At 36.2% G+C, this 27,029-nt stretch overlaps 1 protein-coding gene across 1 annotated transcript in view; it reads left to right on the forward strand.

The window, feature by feature from the left end:
- Positions 1-27,029, forward strand: part of PIAS1 (protein inhibitor of activated STAT 1) — a 120,792-nt gene that overhangs the window by 79,504 nt on the left and 14,259 nt on the right. Inside the window, exons 5-9 of the mRNA XM_046008471.1 lie at positions 231-321; positions 952-1,086; positions 7,409-7,514; positions 16,538-16,611; positions 26,731-26,891. Of these exons, the coding sequence (XP_045864427.1) occupies positions 231-321; positions 952-1,086; positions 7,409-7,514; positions 16,538-16,611; positions 26,731-26,891 (567 nt within the window). The remainder of the gene's footprint in view (positions 1-230; positions 322-951; positions 1,087-7,408; positions 7,515-16,537; positions 16,612-26,730; positions 26,892-27,029) is intronic.

Raw genomic sequence — 27,029 nt, forward strand, 5'->3', positions numbered from 1 at the left:
GATTGGCAATATTATGAAGACAACTGTAGGTTGATAGTCATGATTAGTGAAACTATGTTGACAGAATTATTTATTTCAGTTTGTTTAAATATGCTTATTCGTCATGTGGAATATCTAGCTCTAGTAGTTTTTGTTGTTGTTAAGATTAGCAACCTTTTAGATTAGCTATTGAATAAAAATGTTGAGGTCATCCTTAATAAAGGAAGTTAAACTTGTTCTTTATTGTTTAGGTTTTGTTTATCAGAAACCAGTTGTCCACAAGAAGATCACTTCCCACCCAATCTCTGTGTGAAAGTGAATACAAAACCTTGCAGCCTTCCGGTAAGTTCTAAAAGCTGTTTTTTAAATGCATTGCCAACATAGCTATCAAATAAGTAATGACAGCTGTTGTTAATCATAGTTTCTCATTAAGAAAACATCTTCATTTTGAATGTATGTTCATGGAACTGTGTAAAACACTTATAACAAGTATGTATAATTAACAGCTGTAATGTTAGCTATGGAGACAAAGTCTAAGACTTGAGTGTGGTAGTTACAGTTTTATACTGGATTTTGAGAGATAAGAAAAACCTCAGAGGTACTCATGTGAATCTGGAAGCCTGTGGTAGAGTAGGGGAAGAATGCTGTGTCTTAGAGAATCAGAGTGCAGACTGTTATTGGTCACCTTTAAAATGTTCCTTATATACTTGCCCAAGCTCTTTATGAATTCATCCTGATTCTTAAGTTGAAGAGATTTGTAACTTTCATTGCCAGTATTATTCGCAGGCTTACTATAATGAGACTGTAGGGGTGTTCAGAGAAATAATGCTGTAAATGTTTGCTTCTCTAATTTTTAATGAAAATATTCATATTGTAGCATGTAGTTTGTGGGGGTTTTTTGTTTGTTTTAGTAATGGAAGTTGAAATGGTTATGGAAATAATAAGTGGAAATAAATGATATTTCATCCTTAGGGTTATCTTCCACCTACAAAAAATGGTGTGGAACCAAAGCGACCCAGCCGACCAATCAATATCACCTCACTTGTCCGATTGTCCACAACAGTACCAAACACCATTGTTGTTTCTTGGACTGCAGAAATTGGAAGAGTAAGTAGATTTTTATTTCTGCTAGATGTTAGTATCATAAGGAAGGGTTAATCTCCATGGCTACCTGAGCTTCTATGTAAATGATATTGTAAAATGAGTTGCAAAAGGATTTATTTCTGTCTCACAATGAATTTTCAACATGTTCCCATTTTAAAAAATGGAATCATGCGGTATTAATTTTTTTATAACGTGATCCTTTCACTCAGCAGTTTATCATGAACCCCTTTTTATGGTATTACGTGTTACATCTGCATGATTTCTAACGGCTAGGTCATATTCCGGTATGAATATGCCAGAGTTCAGTCTGTTCCCTGTTGTTGAGCAGTTAGCTGATTTATTGATTGATTGATTCATTGCTATTTCAAAGAACATCCTAATAGCTATAGCTTTGCGTACATACATCATAATTTCCTTAAATTACCAGAAGTGGAATTCCTGAGTCAAAGAGCATGCAGAATTTAAAGAAATGTTGCCTTACCAGAAGATGTACACATTTGTTCTCTTACTTTCAGTGTTTGTGTGCCTGTTGACCCGTACCCTCTCAGTACTTTTATATTCTTTAAAATCTTTACCAAGTTTGGTAGGTAAATAAAGGCACCATGTTGCTTTGATTAGTGCTTCTTTTATTACTGAGATTGTGAACATATTTAGTCTGTTGTGATTTACATTTTAGAAGTATATCCATAATTTATTTCTCTATTGCTGTTTTTTTATATTCGTTTTTATGAATTCTTTATATATTAAGATTTAACCTCTTTCACGGATTGCAAATATTTGTTTCCAGTTGTTTGCCTTTTACTTTTATTTATGTAGTTATTTAATATTTAGAGGACTTACATTTTTATAGAACCAGTTTTAACCAGGTTTTTTTTTTGTAGTCTTTCCTTCTCAGTCCCCGTCAACCTTAAGTCTGTCTGCCCTTCCCAAGCTTACATAAATATTTGTTTATATTTTCTTCTAGACTTTTGAGGTTTTTTTATTTTGCCTTTAAATAATCCATTGCAAGTTCTGTGTGGTATGAAATGAAAATTTACTTTCATTTTTTCAGTAGCCAATTGGTCTGATACCATTAACTAAATAAATGCTGATTCAGAAGCTCCCATTACTATATATTTGATTTTTATTTATCCTGTGTGCATTTCTGAATTTTTTTTATATTGTTTCTTAGTCTTGCATTCTTTTTCTGGGACAATTTCAGAGTGTTTTTGATTATTTCAGTTTTATCATGTGGGCTCATGTCTGTTCATTAATTCATTTGAAATTCATTGAATGCTTACTATATGCCATGCAGTGTACTGAAAACTGATAGTACCATAGCAAGAAAAGAAAGTCCTCATTCTTTCAGAGCCTGAGATCTGGGGCCAGGTGGTCATACACAAAAAGGTGAACATACTTACTAGAAGGGCTGTGAAGGATAGGTGTGTAGTGATTTAGAGTATTTTAAAAGCTACTTTGAATTAGGGAGAGGTCAGGTAGGGCTTCCCTGAGGAAGTAGTGACTGAGCCAAGAGTTAAGAGAAGGATAGAAGGAAGCAGTTTCAGTGGAAGGTTCAGAGGACACAGCCTGCACAAAAGCCCAGTGGCAGGGGTGAGCCTGGTTCTTTTCAGGAAACTGAGACGGAGCCACTGGGCTTAGAGCAGAGAGTGGAGAAGAGCCGTGTACAGAATGAAGCCGCAGAGTAAGAAAGGTCCAAGCCATGCAGGGCCTGTGAGGTGCTGCCGCTAATGTTAAGGATAGTCTCTCTTTTTTAAAGATTATTTATTTATTTGAGAAAGCTCATGCTAGGGAGAGAGCACACATATGTGCCCACACGTGTGTGCCCAACCCAGGGGGGTGACAGAGGGAGACGGAGAAGCAGACTCCTGAGGAACAGGGAGGCCGATGTGGGGCTGGATCCCAGGACCCTGGGATCATAACTGGAGCTGGAGGCAGATGCTTAACCGACTGAGCCCCCCAGGTGCCCCAAAGATAGTCTCTACTTCTAACAGTAGTATATTTCTTTTTACAAAACGTTGTTCTTCAAAGTGGTAAGCAGTTTGAATGTAGGCCAGAATCATGCAGCACGGTCACCTCTTAGGAGCAAGCTGTTGCTGAAGTATTAGTGGAATATAGAGCGAATATTAGCCTAGAGCAATGGCACTGAGGCTGGAGAGAAGTCGTGGGTTGGTAGGACTGAGTGAGAAACCACAAGTAGGGGCCGAGAGAACCTGGAGATGTCAAGGATGATTCCTGGGTTTCTGGCTGGAATGAGAAGGTAAATGATAATATTACCGAGATAGAAGAAACACTATAAAAAAGGATTGAGTGGGGGTGCCTGGATGGCTCAGTGGGTTAAAGCCTCTGCCTTCAGCTCAGGTCATGATCCCAGGATCCTGGGATCGAGCCCCGCATTGGGCTCTCTGCTTAGCTGGGAGCCTGCTTCCTTCTCTCTCTCTCTGCCTGCCTCTCTGCCTACTTGTAATCTCTATCAAATAAATAAATCTTTAAAAAAAAAAAAAAAGGATTGAGTGTAGGCGTGTTTTTGTCTTTGTTTTGGAGGAAGGAGTGTTGGAAAACTAGATGGAGAAAATCATGAGATTTGAGAAAATCAAAGTTTTGACTTTGACTTTGAGATGCCTGAGAGACATTCTAAATAGGCAATTGATAGTAGACTCAGAGGGTAAGTTTGGGCTAGAGAAAAAAATGTGAGCTGAGGGTTGGGGGGAGCCGTGAGGAGAGCAGAAGAGTAATTACAGAGAGGGAGCTGCATTTCCCTGCATTACTCCCCCAGATCTTTCTGGGAATTGGAACAAAATTGCTTTAAATTAGTATATTAAATTAAGGAGGATTAATTTATTTACAGTATTTAATATTTCCATTCCAGGAGCTGTATGTTTCTCCACTTATTCAGAGCCCCTTTCATGTTCCTCTGTCTTTTAATAGTTTTTTTCTTATAAATCTTCCATGTTTTTTATTAATTCCTGTGTTTTTTATTGTTATAGTTGGTGTTTTAAGTAAGTTTTCTAAAGAATTTATTATTATTGTTGGTTTATTTAAAAGCTACTTATTGTTGAATATTTACTTAATACTTGCATTCATATATTGGTTCCAACAGCTTTTTAACTGGTTTCGTGGTATTTCCAGGTGGGAGTTTTGATTTTGAAAAGATGTATCATTATACAAATAATGATAATCTTAGTATTTACGTCATAATTTGTTTTTGTTCTATTGCGCTAGCTAGAACCTGTTGTGCTGGCTAGAACCTTCAGAACAATGTTAAATAATGGGAGTGTTAGTGGACACGCTCAACTTGTTTCTTATGAAAATGAGAATACCACTAGTACAAGTATTGATGTAATTAATTTTTGACAGAATTTAATTTAATTACATAAATACTATACTCCTGTATTGCTCTTTTACTGGATATCTTTGTGGGACATGGATTTTGAATTTTATCAGAATCCTTTTTGACATCTATCAAGATTATATTTTTCCTTTGCCTAATATGTTATGATTAGGTTTTTGAAATCTTTTTAAATGTTTTACTTCTAGTGTACCTTGGGGGTTTGCCTTTTTGTCTCCCTTTTTGAAGAGGGTATTGAAAAATGTTTTTAGTTTTGTATTGTTTTTTTTGACTGTGTGTGAAACATACAGCCTACAAGGATGTTTCAATGAACTATGAAAGAAGTCTCAAACTGCGGCAGAGGATGGAAATGTGGTGCTGATATATAGCATTAAAGGAGAGAGGAAAGCCTTTCAAATCTCAGAAGGAAGACAGTATGTTCAGTGATTTGAAGGTGATCTACTAGGTTAGATATTTGTATAGACCCCAGTCTACAAGTTGGAGACCTTCTTTTCGAAGTAAAGGATTGAAAGAAAATTGTTCTTTACCAAAGCCCAGGAGATAATTTATTAGATTGTTTTTCTGTCACTAGTTTTAATTCAACTTGTAAGGGTACTCTGTTCGTTTGTGGAGGATTTCTTATTATTTTGGGGATTAACTTGCATTTTTAGTTCCACTGAGAAATGTTAAAAATACATCTGCAAAGGAAATAGAAGAGTTAGTGTGTTAGCTAAAGCTAAGGTGGTAATCATGTTACAGTATGTAAGTCTGTCAAATGAATATGTTATACACCATAAACATACACAATGTTATATGTCAATTATGTCTTTTAAAACTGAGATCTAAAATAATAATAATAAATTGTATAAAAATAATTATATAAAAATAATGTGTGTGTGTGTGTTTTTTTAAAGAAGAGCCAGTATAGTGCTTGAAGGAAATAAGTGAACTAAATTGTAACTTCTTATCCTACCTCAGGGTAATCATTGCGTTTAGCATCTATTAAACTTTCATTGTTTATAGAAGAGTTATTTAGATACTGGTGTAAAGGACACTTCATGAGAGATTATATTTTACTATGAAGAAGACGTCCTGTGAACTTGATAGACAATTTTGAAGACTTTTGAGAAGGCATTTGACAAAAACAGCAGTGTAATGTAATATTTATGAGTAGTTGGAATTAAGCAGTACTTTGAAGGGTTAGCAGAAACATTATATTATCTACTTAGAAGAGATAGCATGCCACTGTGAAGGTTTGGTGTTTTTTTTGCTGCTGAATCTCTTTCAGGTGATATGAAGTTGAATTCCATATTATCAGTAAAGTGGTATTTGTTAATACCGGACATTCTTTTTGCTGCTGCTACTTCTTTTTTTTAATTTGGTTACATGTTTCAACTAGAGTGAACATACCTTTTGACTGAACTTGTAGTTGTGGTTTCTACTTGATCTCTCCTTAAAAAATTATAAAAAGCCTGAGGGGAGTTTCTAGTACTAAAGATTCAAGCTGTCAGTACATAATTTCACAGTGTTAATTGGCATTTTTCCAGTTTCTATCATATTTGAAACATTAATCAAATAAATAATAAAGGTGGATAAGTTTTTTTCCCCCATAGGAAGCCTTTAGTTTTGGTGTGTTGTATGCTCTAAAATTTAGGCAATTTTATAGTTCCTTGTAAATTAACTTTTTTGACGCTCTATTTTTTTCTCCAGAAAATATGTAACATATGAATATGGATGGATTTCTGAACTCTAAATGAAAGTTTGGCCTTGCAGAGGATACTGTAGGATATTTTCTCTTCTTGTTAAAAGAGGAGAATGTATTTTTGAAAAGTCTGAAAGTTGGCTAGGAGGGTCAAAGCAAGCAGAGTGTGTTATAGCAAGAACTGTTGAGAACTCTGCTGGCCTTGGTCATGAAGTCCACTGTTCTGACAGCCCTGTTCTTTCCTCCTGGGTTCTTGTGCCAGCTCTGTCACCAAGCAGATGCACGATCGATCATGAGCACATGATGTATCTTTTTGTTCCTCCTTTTCATGAACCTCTACTTAGAAAAATACTTATCCTGTCTGTCTCCTCTAGGCCTTCTGCGAGGTTTAAATTAAGTAGATAGTATATGTTAAGAGTGCTTCAGAAATTGTATGTAGCTGTAACCTAGAAGGTGGCAGTAAGTATTTTTTCCTTTTACTTCTTTCCAAATCTCTTGATCTTCCTCTTGATCCCAACACCAAATAGAAAGTGGCCCTTCTTACTGAGATCTCTCTCCTACCCTTAATAAGCCTCAGCTCTCTTTTTTTCCCTCTTATCCAGTCATGTACCTGTCACTCCACTTTGGCTTTATTGATTGTTTTCTTTGTTCCATTCTCCTGCTACCATCTCCTCTACTAATCCTCTGTTGGTAATGGATATTCATCTCTTCATTTGCCAAACCAGCAGCTTCTCTTTGAGAATCTTTAATATTCCCTCTGTTTGTGATAATGGCCCATGTAGGGTCTTTTTGAAACTAGTTAAAAGTAAAAAGAGAGATTCGATGGTATGGATTAGGAAGCCAATCTAATTTGTAATTTTTAACTAGCTACTATTTTTAGATCTGTTACCTACTAAATATGGTTTATGGTGATTTTTTTGACATCTTACTGGCCTTGGTTTATATTTTAGTTTTAATAGTGTTTTTTTATATAGGTGCCTCAAATTGATTAGCTTCAAGCATAAGTAGTCAGGTAATATAGAAGCATGACAGACCAGACTTTATTGCTTGAAAGTTGCAAAATTCTTTTACTTTTCTACACTTCCCTTTCCTTGTCCATAGAAGTAGGTTTATGACCACCTCAGCAGCTTTTTGGTTAAGACTAAATTCTTGTTCATGAAAACACCTGATAGTGCCTGGCCACACACAGTAGGTGTTTTAACAAGTGTTAGTTTTCTTTCCCCGTCATTGTGGGATTAAAATAGATATACTATTTACTTATATATGTTGTTTTTCTGCATCTTTTTTTTTTTTTCCAGAACTATTCCATGGCAGTGTATCTTGTAAAACAGTTGTCCTCAACAGTACTTCTTCAGAGGTTACGAGCAAAGGGAATAAGGAATCCGGATCATTCTAGAGCTTTAAGTACGTATAATAAACTTATTTCATTTATGCAGCTGAACTATTTTGGTAAGGTTAGAGTAGTATATTTTCAACGAAAGAAATTTTTTTCACTAGACCTTGTCATAGGGGATACAAAACACTGCAAACTTGTTTTCTGAATAAAGTAAATCAAAGCTTAGAGGTGGTTTTAATATCTTTGTTATGTATATTTTATATTTTAAATATCTTTGTTATGTATATTTTATAGTCTCTATTTTACTGACCTTAAAGGTAACTTTGGTAAGCCAGGAAATGAATATGGGAGAATATTTTATGAAAACATCACAAAATAAATGTTTATGGAATTCTAGGAGACGGGAAGGAAACCTTGGCATGTATTTCATGAGAATTATTTTATATTTAAGGTTTATCCAGAAAGAATGTACATGAGTATGTGATGACTATCCCTGCATTAATAAAATAAAAAGATAGTGGATCGTAAAAATAATAACAAAGCAGTTTCCGTTCATCAATTATGTAAGCCTTGGACAAGTCCCTGTCTTCTCTGAGTTTCAGGTTCCTCATATGTAACAAGAGGTTGTTACTGTGTGACTTCTAAAGTTCCTCCAAAGTCTGGGCTCATAGTTATGAATAACTAGATGGTTCATAGTGTTGCATAGAATTTGATTTGCAGAAAGGTCTGTAGATTAACCATTCTGGCCTCAGTTCTTGGGGATGAAGCCTAGAGGTTTGCAGCCTTTCTCAAGAGGAGAACTAAGTTCTTCTGTTGTTCTTTTCTTTGTGAGAGATAGATTCTTTATGGATGGATTCATGGATGGGGCTGGACACAGGGAAACCAAACTTCTACAGGCAAGGATTAGATAGCTCCTCTTTAAGGATTCTTGATGTGAGTTGATTAATGAAACCCACTCTCAGATTTGTAGTTAGGCACACTCTGGTGAAAAGAACTAAAGTAGTAAGGCCAGCTTTCCTCTGTGGTATAGCTTTTATCTTACTATGCTAACCTGTTTCTGTAGTTTATTGAAGGACTTTTCTGCATTAAAAGAACCCTTTTTAAAATGCAAATAATCCTGAGTCAGGAGGAGTACACTTTTGGCTGTTTGTGTAGACATTCCTCAGAAGACTGTGGAGAGCTAGAATGACAGCACTGGTTTGGGGTCTAGGGGAGAGGAAGCACCAGTGGGCAGGGACAAAGAAGAAAAGGGACAGACATCTGCTTTGAAGGAGAGTGCAAGAGAAGGAATTTTTTTTTCCACACTTGCTGAAGTCCGTCCCTGGTCATTCACTGGAGAATCTTTATATTTGCCATATAGCTGTAGAATCTCATCTAATCGAAGTGTTACAGAATTTGTGAGCTTGTGTAGAAAAAGTAATACCAAGAAATAAGGCAGATGAGAATGTTATATTTAATAATAATAGTAGTAGTAAGGCAAACCGTTTTTCCTCAAGCTGTTCACTCTTCTTCGTTTGTAGTTGTAGCACCATCTGGAGGGAGAGTAGGAAGGTGAGCCTAGTATTATTTTATTTTCTGGAAGGAACTACTGTTAGTCACTATTCAGCAGCAAAAACTTCTTAATTTAAAGGCTGTTTATTTCATCTCGATACAGTGTTGGAAGTGAAGAGTAGTAGCAGAGTGGGTGGGATTTTTGTGGCAGTTTATATCTTATCTTACTGGCCTGCAGAACCAATAAAACACTAATTTGGATCCTACTAGTAAGACATTCATTGTAATTGATTAAAGAACAGATTGTTTGCCTTTATACTTTCTATAAAGAAATAACTTTCTGAGTAAATTAATTGTGTAATTAAAAGATTGTATAAAACAACTTGACAGAAGAAAACGTTGACAGGTTTTTTCGGTTATTTTTGAAAAATAAGTTTACCTAAAAGTATATCCGCTCTAAGTCCTTCTTAATCTTATTAGTAAATTTTGCTGGCAGAGTTGTATTCATCAAATCATGCACTATTATGTTCTTGAAAGAATGAAGTTAGTAATATTGAGACTTTTCACAGAGACATCTGCTCTGATTCTTAGGATTTAGTAGATTTTTGTCTTGTGATTTCTGCCTTTTTGTAGAGTTTGTCCTCTCTATTGCAAAGGCAGGCCTTCTTAAATTTTTGATCATGTTCCTGTCTCCTCTCCTCCTTTCCTGCAGCAGTCACTTTAAACCCTGGCCATAGTTTACTCAAACATTATTCCCCCTCACTCAGCGTGCTACCCCTGCAAGAAAATTAGGGCCACAAGATGGGAATTCTCTCAAACGCCCATTTCTTCCTTAATCCTAATGCCACCATAACTGCTTTTCACCTTATCTACACTTGCACCTATCCTTACTTACTCTCTTCAGTCTCAGGAGGAAATGTCCCTTTTTCTGCTCAGAGTTAATCTTTTATTCATTTATTCTTCTCATTCAAGAAATTACATTAAGAGTCTGCAGTTTCCAGGCACAGGAGAATATAGCATTAAACAAGACACACACCGTCTCTGCATCCCTTAGAAGTTTGCAGTCTTGTGGGAAAGACAGAATTAAGTGATTGAATGAGTCATTAATGAATTACAGTTGTGACATGTGCCTTAAAGAAGAAAGACAAGGAATTCTGGAGGTAACAACAGAAGAACATAGTCCTCTCTGGTGCTGTGAAGTTTAAGACAAGATTAGAAGGGTGAGGAGGAGTTAAGCCCCAAGATAAGAGGGGAATATGCCAAGAGACAGGCCAGTGGAGCTAGAGAAGAGAGAACAAAGGAGAACAATGGCCTGAGAGATAGCCACGGGGTGAGTTCACATAGGTAGATGGTAGATACAGGTAGATACAGTTCATAAAAGTAGATGATAGAAAACCCTGAAAAGATTTTTAAGCAGAGCGACATGATCAGATTTGGGCAATAAGAAGGTTGCTCTGAACTGAATTAGAGAGAGGCTGGCCTGATACAATGAGTCCAGTTAGGAACCTGTTGTCCAGGGAAGAGGCAATGGTGTCTTGAACAGACGTAATGGTGATGGTCATAGAGGTTGATGGCTTGAGAACTGGTGAAGGGTAGCAGTGGTGGCGGATTACATGTGGGGAGTGAAAGAAAAGGAGAAGTCAAGGAGGAGTTACATGATAGTACCATTTGCTGAAATGGAAAACAGTTTGGAAAAGATTGAGATACAGAGGAAAGATCAGAGTGTATGTTCACACTAGTATTTGAGATGTCTGAGACATCCAAGTGGAGATGCTCAGAAGCAGTGTTTTAAGACCTTGCTCATTTATCTGCTCTCTGTCCCTCTATAAACTCTTCCTGTTAGCCTTCCCCATCAGGTCTTTTTCATCCTTTAAAAAATAAAAAAACAAGCTATTCTCTGTTCTAGATAGAGCTCTGTGCCCTTCCTGTTGTCCTCATCCTACTTTCTTCAAAGAGCGGTCTACACTTGCTATCTACCTCCTCACTGCAACCCGTTGTGCTCTTTTAACTCCGATCTTTCCACTGATGTCACTACTGACAGTCTGATTGCCAAATTTAAACTTTCTTTCCAGTTTTCATCTTAGATATTTTTGCCTCATTTCCTATCAGCCACTTTCTCCTTGAAAGTCTCTTCTCTATTTCTTCTCAATTAGCTGCCTTCAGTGGATTCTCTTGAGGGAGGCATCCTAAATGTTTGTTTTCCCTGGGGTGTCATCCCTGGTCCACTTTTCTGCATACTTTACCTAGAGATAATCACATCTAGTCTTACGGTTTAAATTAGCATGAACTCTCCCAAACACCTTCATCCCAGACTTTCCCCTGAACTTCAAATATAGATACGTATAGCTAGCTAACTGCCTTAACTGGAACATTCCACTGGTTCCTCAGATTCAATTATTTAAAACCAAACTCAACGAATCCTGTCAAACTTCCACCCTAAATATTTCTCATCCATCTTCTCTCTCTCTCTACTATTGCTGCCCTCATTTAAGCACTCATATTCTGCCTTTGTTTAAAAAACCTATTCTAAAATAACATATCCCTCTTCATTCTTATCCCCTCTTCATATCTGTCTCATGGTAGCAACCTAAGTGATTAATGCAGATCTAATCTTAGTATTTCCTTGCAATTCCATAGCTTCTTAACATCGATGAAGTAAAAACACCCAACTTAGCATGACAGATGCAGCTTTCCCTGAAGCTGCACCTGCTCTCTACTTCCCAGGGTCATCTGTATTTACCCTTCTTCTTATACTTAAATTCCATAAATACTGAATTCTTTTATGTACTGCTCTGCTAGTGTTGTTCTCTGTGCCTCTGAACTTTGCTCTTCTTTGCCTGACTCCAGTTATCCTTCCGGTTGTTCCAGGAGGCATCTCAGCACCCCTGAAGTGGGTGAGTTGACTTTCCGCTAGCTCCCTGAACGCATTTGCATTAGAGCACATTGCAGATGATCCCCCTGAGCATCTTTACTCTCCACTAGACTCTGAGTTCCTCTGGGCAGGAATTTAATCTTATTTATCTTTGAGTTCCTAGCGCACAGTTCCTGGTGCATAGTAGATTTCTGTTAAGGTAAACTGATTAAAAGAGATGTAGAATAAAAATCCAGCATCTGCGCCTCTGTTTCCTTGCCTATAAAATGAAGTACTGGCCTTAATGTGTTCAGGTGTTTACAGCCTTAAAGTTCTAAAAGGCTGACTATAAAATAATCTGATATTAAAGAATGATAGAAATTATTAGAAATATTAGAAAAAAAAAGTAAACCGCAAGAAAGAGATCTGTGATGATGGAAATATCAGCCCTTTGCACTGACCCATGTGGTAGGTACCAACATCATGTGGCTCTTGAGCTCTGAAATGTGGCCAGTGCAACTGAGGAACTGAATTTTAAACTATATTTAATTTTAATTTAAATATAGCCACGTGTGACTGACTAGTGGCTAACTCTCATAGGTCATGACAACAGAGGTTTTTTAAAAGAGTAAATGTGGCTTGCTATAACTTTATTATAGGTCATATAATAAAACACTGTTGCCACTGCCCTCATAGTGACACAGGAAAACTTTTTTTTTTTTTTTTTAAAGATTTTATTTATTTATTTGACAGAGAGATCACAAGTAGATAGAGAGGCAGGCAGAGAGAGAGAGGGAAGCAGGTTCCCTGCCGAGCAGAGAGCCCGATGCGGGACTCGATCCCAAGACCCCGAGATCATGACCTGAGCCGAAGGCAGCGGCTTAACCCACTGAGCCACCCAGGCGCCCCAGACACAGGAAAACTTTTAATTCTCAGAAGACTTCCCACACATTGGTTGATGTTACAGGGTAAATATTATGATTTGTCTTTATTTTTTACTTCCTTGCCCACACATCATGAGGATTTGCTTACATTATTTTTCCTCACCTTCTTGTGATGAAATTTAACATGGTGATTCTCCCCTCTTTCTCTTCTTTTGGGGGGGGGTGTTATGTTTCTTGAAGTTTAGTTTACAAAAGTAAAAATTCACCTTTTTAATTGTACAGTTTGATGAGTTTTATAGGTGCATGGAATCCTAAACCACTGTCACAATCAAAATACAGAACATCCTTCATCCCAGAAAGTTCCCCAGTGGCCTCTGGCCATTCATCTCATCCCCTTATTCCCAGTTCCGTAACCATTGATGTGATTTCTGTCTCTGTAGTTTTTTCTTTTCTAAAATGTCAGCTATCTGAAGTCCTGAAGCATGTAGCGTTTTATGTTTGGCTCCTTTAACTTAGTAAATGCTTTTGAGGCTCGTCCGTGTAGCTTGTTCTTCTTTATTACTGAGTAGTTTTCCATTTATCTGTACCATCATTTGTTTATCCATTTATCAATTAGTGGACAGTTAGGTTGTTTCCACTTTTGCATCATCACAAGCAAAGCTGCTAAAGTATTTACATTTTGCGTATGGATATTCCAATTTCGTAGACATATGTTTTGTTTCTCTTGGGTAAAGATTTAAGACTCAGATAGGGGTCACATGAAATGTGTATGGAAAACAGATTGGCAGTTTCTTAAAAAATGTATATGTCACTTGTGCATTCTTACCAACGAAGTATGTGATTTCAAGTATTTCTCCATCCTCAATAGTGCTTGGTATTGTCAGGCTGCTTTGATTCTTGGCTGTTCTGGTCAGTGTTTAGTAGAATCTCATTGTAGTTTTAATTTGCATTTTCCTAATGACTAATGATATATCTTTATAGCTTATTTGAGGCAGTGTCTGTTCGGATCTTTTCCCCATGTCTTTTAATAGTTTGTACTTTTTGTATACTGTGAAGTCTTTGCCTAACCAAAGTCACGAACATTTTTTTTCTAGAGGTGTTGCTTTTTTAGTTCTTGGATTTAGTTATGCAAATTATTTTAAGTTAATTTGTTTATATGATGCAAGTTGAGGTTAGAGATTCATTTTCCTCATATAGATACCCAGTTGCTCCAACATTTGCTGAAAAGACTACCTTTTTTGCCATTTAATTAGCTTTCAAAGATCATTTGACCATAGATGTAGAATCTTATTTCTGGACTCTGTAATTTTCGATTGACCTGTATGTCTATTCTTAGGGCAGTGCAACAGTGTTGATTACTACAGCTTGATACTAAGTCTTGAAGTCAGGTAGAGTCTTCCAACTTTGTTTCTCAGAATTTTTTTGACTAAGTCAACAATTCTAAGCCTGATATATAAAAAGATGATACAGTATGTCAACTATACTTCAATTAAAATAAGAGATAATAGATAGCAACCAAATAGAGTTTATTCCAGGAATATTAGGTTCATACAATATGACTGAAAATCAATCAGTATAATTCACCTCAGCAAACTTAAAAAAAAAAAAAAAGAAGAAAGAAACATCATATGATCATCTCAGTAGGTGTGGAAGGAACATCTGGTTAAACTTCAATATCCATTGTGATAAAACTCTTAGCAAAGTAGAAGAGAAGAACTGTTTCAGCCTTGCCCTTGAGATATTTTATATATATATGTGTGTGTGTGTGTATACATATATATATATATATATATATATTTTTTTTAAGATTTTATTTACTTATTTGAGAGAGAGATCACAAGTAGGCAGAGAGGCAGGCAGAGAGGGGTGGGCGGGGGGGGGGGGGGGGAAGCAGGCTCTCTGCTGAGCACAGAGCCCAGGGCTAGATCCCAGGACCCTGAGACCATGACCTGAGCCACCCAGGCAGGCCTCCCTGCCCTTGAGATCTTAGCCAGCACAATAAGGCAGGGGGAGAAAAGCATACAGTTTAGAAACGCATAAATAATTACTCTCTTTATTCAAAGATGATTTCATTGTCTATGTAGAAAAATATGAAGAATCTATTAAAAAGCTACTAGAGTGCAGATGCCTGGTGGCTCAGTTAGGCATCTGCCTTTGGCTCAGGCTGTGATCCTAGAGTTCTGGGATTAAGTCCCCCAACAGGCTCCTGGCTCAGCAGGAGTCTGCTTCTCTCTCTGCCTGCTGCTCTCCTTGCTTGTGCTCTCTCTTTCTATATCTGACAAATAAATAAAATCTTTTTTTTTTTTTAAAGGCTACTGGAACTAATACATGAATTTAGCAAGTTGCAGAATACACAGTTAATTTATAAATATCCGTTGTATTTCTGTTAGCACCAAACAACTAGAAAGTGAAATTCAAAAAAAAAAAACAAACCACAAAGAATTTACTGTAACATCCAGAAATATGAAAGACTTAGGGATATGTCCCACAAAATTTGTGCAATATGTATATGATGAGAACTTCAAAACAATGCTGAGAGGAATTACAATAAAGCTTGAATAATAATGCAGAGATATATCTTGTTAATAGAGCAGAACACTTAGTATTGTTATTGGAGAGATGTCATTTCTCTCCAAATTGACCTATAGATTAAATTCAGTCCAATCAAGATCCTAGTAGGATCTTTAAAAGTATATTTACATGAAAGGATTGACTAAAATTGAGCCTATAATGGCAAAAGGAAAAGACAAAGCTTTTTTTTTTAATGGAAATTGGCAAGCTGATTCTAAAATAATTTGTGAAAATTTTGCCATCTCTGAGAGAAAGTGAATGTACAAATCATTTTAAGTAGCAGTAGCTAATAATTACTGAATATAATATTGGGTTATTTTAAAGCATTTTATGTGCTTGGGCCCCACCTTACACAGACCTCAAAGGCAGTGTGGAACAATTTCTAAAATGATTGGAGTATTGCATTTAGGCATTTCCAGTCTCACTTCAGTGTTTGAGGTTTTCGGAAGTAGCATATGCCTCAGGATTCCAGAGAAGTATATAGGTCCTTGTTATATGAGACTGACAAAGTAACATTACTAATGCCTCCACTCTTAAGAACCACAGGAGGTTTGAGCTGAAAAGGCTTAGAGATTATCTAGGATGGATTCTTATTTTGCTACAAGCAAAATTAAGGTCAGAGAGGAGGATTGACTTGTCTAAGATAGCATAGTTTATGGATAAATAAATATAAAACTCAATTATATGGGGAAAAAGCACTGAACTTTTTTCATAATTTGAAAATAAAATTAATGTATTTTCATAATTTAAAAATAGAATAGAAAAATAGAACTAATGTATTAACATATAAAATGTAATAATATATTTTATTATCTGAGCTTTGAAAAAACTTATAAATGTTAGTTGTATAGTCCATATTGATTTCTTTAAAAATAATATTGGCATGAAAAATATTGGTCATAGTTTAAAAGAAAGAAAAACTTTATCCAGTTTCTCAGAGTTTATAAAAGGAAAAGTTTCTATTAGTTGAATATGTCAGCTTACTGTAGAAATTTCCTTTATGTTATTGCAATGCAGTTTTTGTTCCATGAATGTGAAATAGGAAACTTAAAGGAAAGTTAGTCAGTCTATAGATAAATGGTTGTTTTTCTTTTGCTTATCATAAAAATTATAAACCATGTAATTATTTTTATCTTTACATTTAGTTAATTGGAAATAATTAAACAGATTATTTTTGAGTTCATTTTCTTAATGGTTACTCATTTTAAGTTCCTTGTTCTTTTTCATGTTGCATCAGTGATGTATCTTTAATAAACATGTTCTGTTTGTGTGTTTTCTCTTCAATGAATGTCAGTTAAAGAGAAATTGACCGCGGATCCAGACAGTGAAATAGCTACAACCAGCCTAAGGGTTTCTCTACTATGTCCAGTAAGTGTTAACTAATACTTGCTTTCCAAAAGATTCAACATACATTTTTCCCCTTTTATGAAATATTTCAGTATTTGCAAAATGATGTTTACTTTTGAAATATGCCCACCTTTGTCACAGTTTATGAAAAGTAGAAAGACATTATTATTATTTAGTCATAGGATTTGGAATCTAACCAAATTTTTAAGTCTGTAAAAATGTCCTGCTCTTAGTAAGCTGTGTTTAAATATTGCTTATGATCAATGATTATCTCTCAGACTCAAGTGTAAATTCTTCAGATAAGGAATGGGTATTATTTTGGTATATTTATTAAAATTGAATTTTTAAAAATAGTATCCTTTTGAATAGAAATCTAGCCATGATTTACCCACACATTCAGTTTAACCATTTTGCCAACAATGACTACATTGTAAGAATCCACTAATTAAAAACTGTTCTATTTTGCCTGAATAACTGAATTGGTTATGCAGATAAAAATAACCTAGCAATATTTTTAAACCAGAAAAAGAGGTCAAAATCAATTGTTTGTACAAAATGAATCTAAGGTCCAAAACAAACCAGATGATTAAACTTGTAGTGAATAAGTTTTCCCAAAAAACGTGTTGTTAATATTTATTTCTTAACCAGCATGGTGTTAAGTCCACCAGTTGTAGGAATGGTAACTGAATGTGGCTTTCATACAAAAATATGTGAAAAAGTAGAAGTAAATTACTTTGACATTTTAATTACCTTTTGTTCTATAATTAATCAAATTAATCATATCTAAATTGGGGAGAAAGTATAAAGAAAAAGAGGACACAGCTGTTTCCTGATTTGCCTGGATTATTCAGGCATACTGAAAGTCTTTAATATTGAAATCTTCCTAATCTAAGATGAAGATGAAGTTATTGTATTCTTAAATAATTTAAACAGAAACTATATTTTATTCATCCTACATCTTAGTCTTTTATAACTTATAGACTCTCAAACACAAGATGAAAAAATCTTTAGCTCACAAATTAGTTTATAGTACTATATTTGATGTAGCTCTTAAAAAAACTTTTTTGTTTTATAATACTGCTAAGGGAATTCCTATTTTTAATCAGGCTTTTATAAAATTATAGAAATACAATGGAGTGAATAAAATTCCCCAAATACTATCATTTTGTATATATCCTATCTTTTTTATTCCTTATAATAGCCAATCTTTTTCTTAAGAAAAATATTTTGATTCTAGCCTTTTTAATATTGTTATAAAAATTCTTTCCCAAATATATGATGCAATCAATGGCAGAACTGAAAGGAGAAATAGAAAGCAACACAATAATAGTAGAAGACTTGATACCCCACTTTCAGTTATGAATAGAATAACCAGACAGAAAGTCACTAAAGAAGCAGAGGGTTTAAACACTATAGACCAATTCACCATATATATATATAACCCCACTTTCAGTTATGAATAGAATAACCAGACAGAAAGTCACTAAAGAAGCAGAGGGCTTAAACACTATAGACCAGTTCACCATATATATATATATAAAATACTCCGTACAACAACAGCACATTTACACATTCTTCTCAAGTGCACATGGAACATTTTTCAGTCTAGACCACAAAACAAGCCTTAACAAGTTTAAGTCATACAAAGTATCTTCTTTGACCACAGTGGGATGAAACTAGAAGTCAACAGCAGAAGGAAAACAGGAAAATCCACAAATAGGTGGAAATTAAACAACAAACTCTTGAACAGACAAAGAAGTTATCACAGGAATTTAAAAATGGAGACAAGTGAAAAAAAAAACACAATACAACAAAACTTACGGGGTGCAGCAAAAGCAGTAGGAAGAGGGAAGTTTATAGCAGTTGATACTTAACATTAAAAAAGAAAGATCTCAAATCAACAACCTAAATGCCTCAAGATTCTAGAAAAAGAAAAACAAACTAAACCCAAAGTCAGCAGAAGGAAGGAAATAACAAAGATTAGCACAGAGATAAATGAAACAGAGAATAGAAAAACAATAGGAAAAAACAATGAGACCAAGAGTTAGTTTTTCAAAAAGATCAACAAGATTGACAAACCTTTAGCTAGACTAAGAAAAAAGAGGGGAGTCCAATAGCTAAAATTAGAAATGAAAGAGAAGATATTACAACTGATGAACTGATAAAACAGAAATATAAGAGATTATGAGACTACTATAAACAGTTATATGCCAACAAACTGGATAACTTAAAAGTTAAAGTATATTTAACACCAATCATTTTCAAACTCTTCCAAAGAACTGAAGAGCAGGGAATACTCTAAAACTCATTCTCTGAAACCAGCATTATCCTGATCCCCAAATCAGACAAAACCAAACAACTAAAAAAAATCACACATCATGACCAAGTGGGATTTGTAGCTGGAATATAAATAAAGATGGTTCAGCATACAAAAAGTCAATCAGTGTGGGGCGGCTGGATGTTTAAGCATCTGCTTTGGGCTCAGATCATGATCTCCAGGTCCTGGGATTGAGCCCCATGGCAAGCTCCCTGCTTACCGGGGAGTCTGCTTCTCCCTCTCCCTGTGTCCCTCCCCACTGTTCACACACACACATACTCTCTCTCAAATAAATAAAATCTTTTTTTAAAAAAATCCATGTAATAATACCACATTAACAAAATAAAGGACAAAATCCACATGATTGTCTTAGTGGATGCAGGAAAAGCATTTTGCAAAGTTCATTACTCTTTCATCATAAAAACACTCAACTCACTAGGAGTAGAAGGAAGCTTCAGCATCATAATAAAAGCCATATAGAAAAAACTGACAGTAAACATGATACTCAAGGAGACAAGAATGCTCACCCTCACCACTCCTATTCCACATAGTACTAGAAATTCTGGCCAGAGCAATTACGCAAGAAAAAGAAATAAGACATACAAATTGGAAAGGAAGTACAGTGATCTCTGTTTGTAGATGTCATGATCTTCTATGTAGAAAACCCTACAGATTCCCCCCCCACAAAAAAACAAAATAGAATTGCAGGATACAAAATCAAAATACAAATTTAGTTGTGTTTCTAAACATTAACAATGAACAATCCAGAATGGAATTTAAGGAAACAGTCCCATTTACAATAGCATCAAAAAGAATAAAATACTTGGGAATAACCTTAGCCAAGGAAACAAAAGATTTACACACTGAAAACTGTAAAACATCGCTGAAAGAATTAAAGACATAAATAAATGAAACGACATCCCAGGTTTCATGGATTGGGAGGCTTAATATTATTTAAAATATCTATACTACCCAAAGTGATTTAAAGATTCAGTGCAATCCCTATCAAAATCCCAGTGGCATTTTTTTATTTTGCAGAAATAGAGAAAAGAGTCCTAAAATTCCTGTGGAATCTCAAAGGACCCCATAGAATCAAAAGCAATATTTTAAAGAGAGCAAGTTTGAGCCCTCACATTCCCTGATTTCAAAACATACTACACAGCAACAGTAATTAAGATGGTGTGATAATGGACATAAAGATAGATAATGTAGGAACGCCTGGGTGGCTCAGTGGATTAAGCCTTTGCCTTCAGCTCAGGTCATAATCCCAGAGTCCTAGGATCAGGCCCCGCATAAGACTCTCTACTCAGTGGGGAGCCTGCTTCCCCCTCTCTCTTCTGCCTGCCCCTCTGCCTACTTGTGATCTCTCTCTCTCTCTCTCTCTGTCAAATAAACAAATAAAATCTTCAAAAAAAAAAAAAAAAAAAAGATAATGTAGACTAATGGAACAGAATGGAGAACCTAGAAACAAACTCCTGCATTTATGGACCAAGTTACCTTTCAACAAGGGTGCCAGGACTACTCAAGGGGAAAACAAGCCTCTTCAACAAATGGTGCTGAGAAAAACTAGATATCCACATGCAAAAAAGGAAGTTGGGCCCTTACTTTATACCACATGCAAAAGAGGACTCAAAATGAATTAAAGACCTAAAGTGTAAGACCTTAAACTTTTAAACTGCTAGAAGAAAATGTAGGGGGATAACTTCATTGAATTTCACAGTGATTTATTGGACTTAACACCAAAAGCATATGCACAAAAGCAAAAATGGACAAGTGGACTAGACCAAACTTAAAAACTTCTGCATGTCAAAAAAAAAAAAAAAAAAGAGAGTGAAAAGACAACCTATGGCTTAGGAGAAGATAGTTGCAAATCAGATATCTGATAAGGTATTAACAACATAAGAAACTTCTCCAACTCAACAACAATAATAAACAACCTGATTAAAACATGGGCAGAGGACTTGAGTAGACGTTTTTTCCAAAGAAGATTTACAAGTTGCCAAAAAACATGGAAGGGTGTTCTGCATTGCTAATCACTAAGGAAATGCAAATCAAAGCAGCAGGGGTTATCACTTCGGACCTGTCAAGATGGCCACTATCAAAAGAACAGAAGATGCCAAGTGTTGGTGAGGATGCAGAGACACTGGAACCCTTATTTTATATCCCACTCCCCCCCCCCCCCATTGGTGGGGATATAAAATACTGCAGCCATTGTGAAAAACAGTGTGGAAGTTTCTCTAAGAAAGTAAAAATAGGTTTACCATATGATCCAGCAATTTCTCTGTTGGGTATATATCCAAAAGAATTCAAAGCAGGATCTCAAAGAGAAAATTTGCACAGGCATGTTCATTACAACATTCATAATAGCCAAGAGATAGAAACAGCCCAGATGTATATTGAGTGATGAAAGGATAAAAGAAAACGTGGTAAATACATAACAGTGGAGTACTATGCGCCATTTAAAAAGAAGAAAATCCTGTCATACGCTACAGCACAGGATGAACCTTTAAATCATTCTAATGAGCAAATAAGCCAGTCACAAAAACATAAACACTGCAATTCCACTCATAAGAAGTGTCTAAAGCAGTCAGAATCGTAGAAACAGAAAATAAAAGGTAGTTACCAAGGACTAAGAAGAGAAGGAATTAGTGTTATGGTATGCAGTTTCAGTGTTACAAAATGAAAAAGCTTGAGAAATCTCTTACACAATAACGTGAATATACTTAACACTACTGAACCGCATGCTTAAAAATGGATAAGGTGGTAAATTTAATGTTACATGTTTTTTTTACCACAATAAAAATATACAGGCCGCAGAGTCACACAGTAAGTTTTTAAGTAACCAGATAAATGGTGTTTTTTTGTTTTTTTTTTTTTAAGAAATATTATTTGGTTTTGTGAGGATATAAGCAGAGGGAGAAGCAGGCTCCCCACCGAGCAGGGAGCTTGATGCGTGACTCAATCCCAGGACCCTGAGATGATGACCTGAGCTGAAGACAGCATAACCCAGGCCCCCACCAGATAAATGTTGTAACAGATTATGGTGTAAAGGAAGCTGACATTTTTTTAACATTTAGGAAAACAGCTCACAGACCAAATAAATGGAAGATAGGAAGAAGACAAAGATTAAAAAAAAAAAAAAAAAAAAAAGGTATCCTGCTTATTCTACCCCCTTCCCTCAAGCCCCTATTTATGTATTTTCCTCCTCCATGTGATTTCTTGCCATCCCATTCCATTATAAGATACCAGTTCAGAGACTGAGAAGTTTAGAAAAGTACAGAAGCTTCATTTTCCATAATCACAGGAGGAAGTCTTGTTTTTCTTGAATCTCCTTTTAAAAGCATTTACAGTTGTTCTAATATATGTATGTTATCATTAGATGAAGCATTTATTCATATAGATAAGCACTATAATACAAATCTTGATGTTTTTACTTCTAGAACTAGTTATGAACTTCATAGTTCAGGTGATCTTTATCAGAAAATGTTAAGCATGTTTTGCCTCTCACACCTCTTAATTTAGTGGGACATCTTTAATTTTCTTACCATATTGCCTGTTTCCTCCCTTTTTAGTTGCAACAGCCATCTGCTTTTAAAATTCAGATCATAGAAAAAAAAACTCTAAATACATATAATCCATAATTATAATACTTTTATAGATTTCTGTTTGGCTAAAGGGAAAATCCCTTTATAATTATTCTGGAATCTAGGCAATATATTTTAGGTACGTTTTTATTCTAAAAAGTAAAACTTGGTGATGACAACTCATCTATATATCAAATTTATAGAACAATAAAAGAGATTTGTTCCCTCTGAAATATGTAAATATGACGTCTGACTGTGCATTTGAATTGCCCTTGTTTTGATACACACGGCTCAAAATAAATGAGTTTCTGTTGTTTGTGTGCCATTTAGCTAAAGGCAATGAAAATAATTAAAAATGTTTTTGCTCTTTGGGAATTTTTTTAGTTCTGATTTATTAAAAATACAGCTGGAAGAGGATCACCTGGATGGCTCAGTTGGTTGAGTGTCCGACTCTTGGTTTCGGCTCAGGTCATGATCTCAGGGGCATGAGATCAAGCCCCACGTCCTTGCATGCTTCATGCTCAATGGGGAGTCTGCTTGGGATCTCCCCCCACCGCCCACCCCGCCACCCCGGCTTGTGCACTCTCTCTCTTTCTCTAAAATAAATAAGTCTTTAAAAAAAAAAAATACAGCTGGGAGAATGTTTGAGAACCTACTTTGAGAGATACTCCTCAGACTTACGAATTTCAATAAAAATGACTTGGCATTGTTAAAAGAAAAAAATTCCTTGGAAATTAATTTATGAAATATTGATAATGAAATGAAATTATTCTTGTTATTACTATTCCTTTTTATGAGGAAAAACATATTATTGACTTTTTAAGGTCCTTTTGTTATAAGCTATAAACATATCTAGATAGGGTATTTTTCTCCTGCAGCATGCTCAGTTACTAAATAGCACTGTTATATGTTACAGTAGGGTTAGTGGCATTGGAAGACTTGTTTGGGGGCTGACTTCAGAGTGTTCATTTGCAAATGATGTAAATATCCACATATCCTGAAAAGGAAAGGGGGCATGATAATGATTATAAGATGAAGATGTTGTTTAGAACTCTGCTTTTCTCCTGATACCATGTGGAGAAATCCGTTTCCATTTGTAGATAAGTATTTAGGATTTAGAGATTGTTTTTAAAATCAGAACCATGAGGAGTATTATCACATAACACTTAGTGATTCTTTGAAGCAAAGCATTTCTGTGACAGCTAATCAACGGTGCATTTGGAAGTGAACTTTTCCTTTCTTTACCCATTTATAAATGTCTTCCCTGCATCCTTCACATAGCGGTTTTCATTCAAGACTCTGGGTAAATTTGTCAGTGTGGCTGATCATAAGGTCTTGAGAGTAGCTCTCTCACCAAAAAGATGAGCTGACAAGGGAGGATTAGCAGGAGGAATGTCTGTGAGATGATTGTTTAGAGAATAACTGCTTTTCGGAGTGTAAGATCTGCGGCCTGTGGCTTGGATTCTGAAACCAGCTTTATGTCTTACCTTCGTGTGCATGGTCTTCATAAACTATCCAAAGTGGTCTACTAATTCTGCGATACGTGCACTTTGTCTACAATTACTGTATTTGTCTAGGGTTTTCCAGTCTGCGGTTACTCTACTTAGTATTTAAGCATTGGGAAAAATATCTGCTCAGTAGCAATTTGTACTTCACAGGTAAGTTAAGGTCTGCTTTAAGATATAAAAATTTAATTTGGCACCACTAAGCAGATCTTTATTTGGAAAATGTTTCTGGACTAATGCAACATGTCTTGGCTAACAGTAAATATGATTCTTATGTTATAAGAACTAGTTTGTTCTTTTTTGCCTTTTCATCAAGTGCTTATATAAATCAAACCATAAAAATTGAGAGTAGAAGAGTAGAGGGGAGTAAAGAGTTGTTTAATCTTACTTGTGGACAGAATGGAAGAACGACTGAGCTGAAATATGGGTGTGTCTCCCATTAGCTTATGAAGTGATTTGAAGCAGCTAATGTTTCTGTACTTTAATTATAATGGGTGACATGTATTGAGTACTTACTATATGTCAGACACATAACATAATTTAACATAGCATAACACATAACTAAGTTTATTTATTTATTTATAAAAATTTCATTCATTTAATTGACAGAGACAGCGAGAGAGGGAACACAAGCAGGGGGAGTGAGAGAGAGAAGCAGGCTTCCTGCCAAGCACAGAGCCCAATGTGGGGCTCAATCCCAGGACCCCAGGATTATGACCTGAGCCAAAGATAGACGCTTAACAACTGAGCGACCCAGGTGTTCCCACATAACATAATTTAACATAACATAGTACAACATAACATAATTTAAATCCCACAATCTTATGATATAGATGGTATTTTTATCCCCATTTTACAAAGCTGAAACTCAGGGAGACTAAATGAGATTGAGGATTCCCATAGTAAGTAGCGGGGCCAGGATTCAAATCTAGGTAGAAAACTCCAGAATTCATACTCTGGCCTGCCTTGTAAAGTACTTTGTGCAGCCCCCACACGCTCCGTGAGTGGTCCCTCGTAGAGCTGCTCAGTGAAGCAGAGCCAAAGCCTTCGTCCACACACATGACCATCTTTCTGCTGTATAGCACATACATTTCCAAGTGCCAGGGATAAGGAATTGAGTCTAAAATATTTCTCGTAGGAGGGGACACATACATAAGTAGTGCATAATTACGCACAGGGTGGAGCTAGGCACACACACAGAGAAGGGAGCTGTCCGATTGCTCTGTGTCTCTCCTGTCCATCTCTCTGACACTATAAGCTGGCACTGCTCTCTTCTCATCAGCTTATAGCACGGCTGGGGCCTGTTTTGTTCTTCATCACTACATCCTGTTGAAGTAAGGAGGAAACAGTGTTACTTTGGAGATAGAAAAAGAGGCCCAGAAAGGTTAAGTGCCTTTCGTAGAGGTACAGTAAATCATTGGTACCAGAACAATAATTTAGGGCCACAGGTGACAGTTAATTTCCTTGGTAGACTTCCTAGGAAATTGCACATTTCCCTGAAATTCTTCTAAGCCAAAATCCTTTTCCTCTTTCTTTCCTCATTTAACTCATATCCTTTTCAAGCCTTTATGTTTTTCAAGCTTGCAAGTATGTGGGAAATTCTAGTTAGCAGACAGTGCGGTTATTGAAAGTAGGTAACTTCTCTACTGTATGGTCATTGTTGCCTCCGGGGGGCCCCACAGTGGTGACCCAGCTGTGCTCTGTGCAGTGGCCTCCAGGGAAGGAGCTGTGATGTGACAGCTCTCAGGGCAGTGTCTGTGCCTGGGCCCAAGCCAGCAACTCAGGGACCGGATGAAGTTGGTTTCATTTTTCATAGGACAGACTCTATTTAACCTCGGCTTAAACAACATTTACAGGGCAAGAAGAGAAAGTCTCATAACATGGTGGAGATGGTAGAGGTCTACGGATGTTTGTTGAATTGTCTGTGCTAGTGCCCAGTGAGGGAAGAAGTACAGAGTGCACGCACTTGACTTCCTTCTCAGAGCTGCCATTTGGCATCCTGGGGAGTGCTTGCCCTTCGTTCCGTTTTCACATGTGAACTACCCTCATTCAGAGATCAGGTTGGGTGACTTTATATCTGTATCCTCCAGTATTTAATAAGACATTCTTTTTCCATTTCCCAAATGCCTAGTAAAGTGGTTCTAACTTTTTTGGATCAGAGACTACTCAGAATTTACTGAGGCGCCTGGGTGGCTCAGTTAGTTAAGCAAAGCATCTGCCTTCAGCTTAGGCCGCATTCCTGGGATCCTGGGATTGAGCCCTGCGTTGAACTCCCTGCTGAGCAGGAAGCCTGCTTCTCCCTCTCCCTTTGCCCCTCCCCCCTTACTCTCAAGTGAATAAATTTTTTAACATCGTGGGGGAAAAAAAAAGAATTTGGTGAGAGTGCTCTCTCTGGGGAAATGTACAAACTTGCAGAATTTTGCATATAATTTTAAGGAGTTCATGGTTCTTTCCCCACAAAAGCTGATCTGTGAGCTTTGGTGGGGGAGGAGGGAATAACCCTTTCTGTAGACTTTCCATAGTCACTGTGTTTAATATCTAAAGAAATACTCTTAACTTTTTTAATGGGTAGGTTTTATAGAAAAATGTGTTTAACGTTCTTCCATATTGATGAAAAGTAACCATAGTATGCTTTAAGTCAGAATACATACGCAATGTGTTTCAGGAGATTTTTATCAAAACCCAAGTTGAATAACAGTTGTCTCATATTTACTTTTGTCTCCCTCTTTTAAAGCTTGGTAAAATGCGGCTGACAATTCCATGCCGGGCCCTGACATGTTCTCATCTGCAGTGTTTTGATGCAACTCTCTATATTCAGATGAATGAGAAAAAACCAACCTGGGTTTGTCCTGTCTGTGATAAGAAGGCCCCTTATGAGCACCTTATCATTGATGGGTATGTCCACTTAATTGTGTTTTCTTATACTGTGACATGACCGTCTATTATTTTGATTTGTCTTCATCGGGTTTAGGATGGAAATTCTATAGGTAGTGTTTTCTGAGTAATATATTTTTAGGATTTCCCTGATTCTAG

The sequence above is a fragment of the Meles meles genome, chromosome 6 (genome assembly GCF_922984935.1).
Source record: "Meles meles chromosome 6, mMelMel3.1 paternal haplotype, whole genome shotgun sequence".
NCBI lineage: Eukaryota > Metazoa > Chordata > Mammalia > Carnivora > Mustelidae > Meles > Meles meles.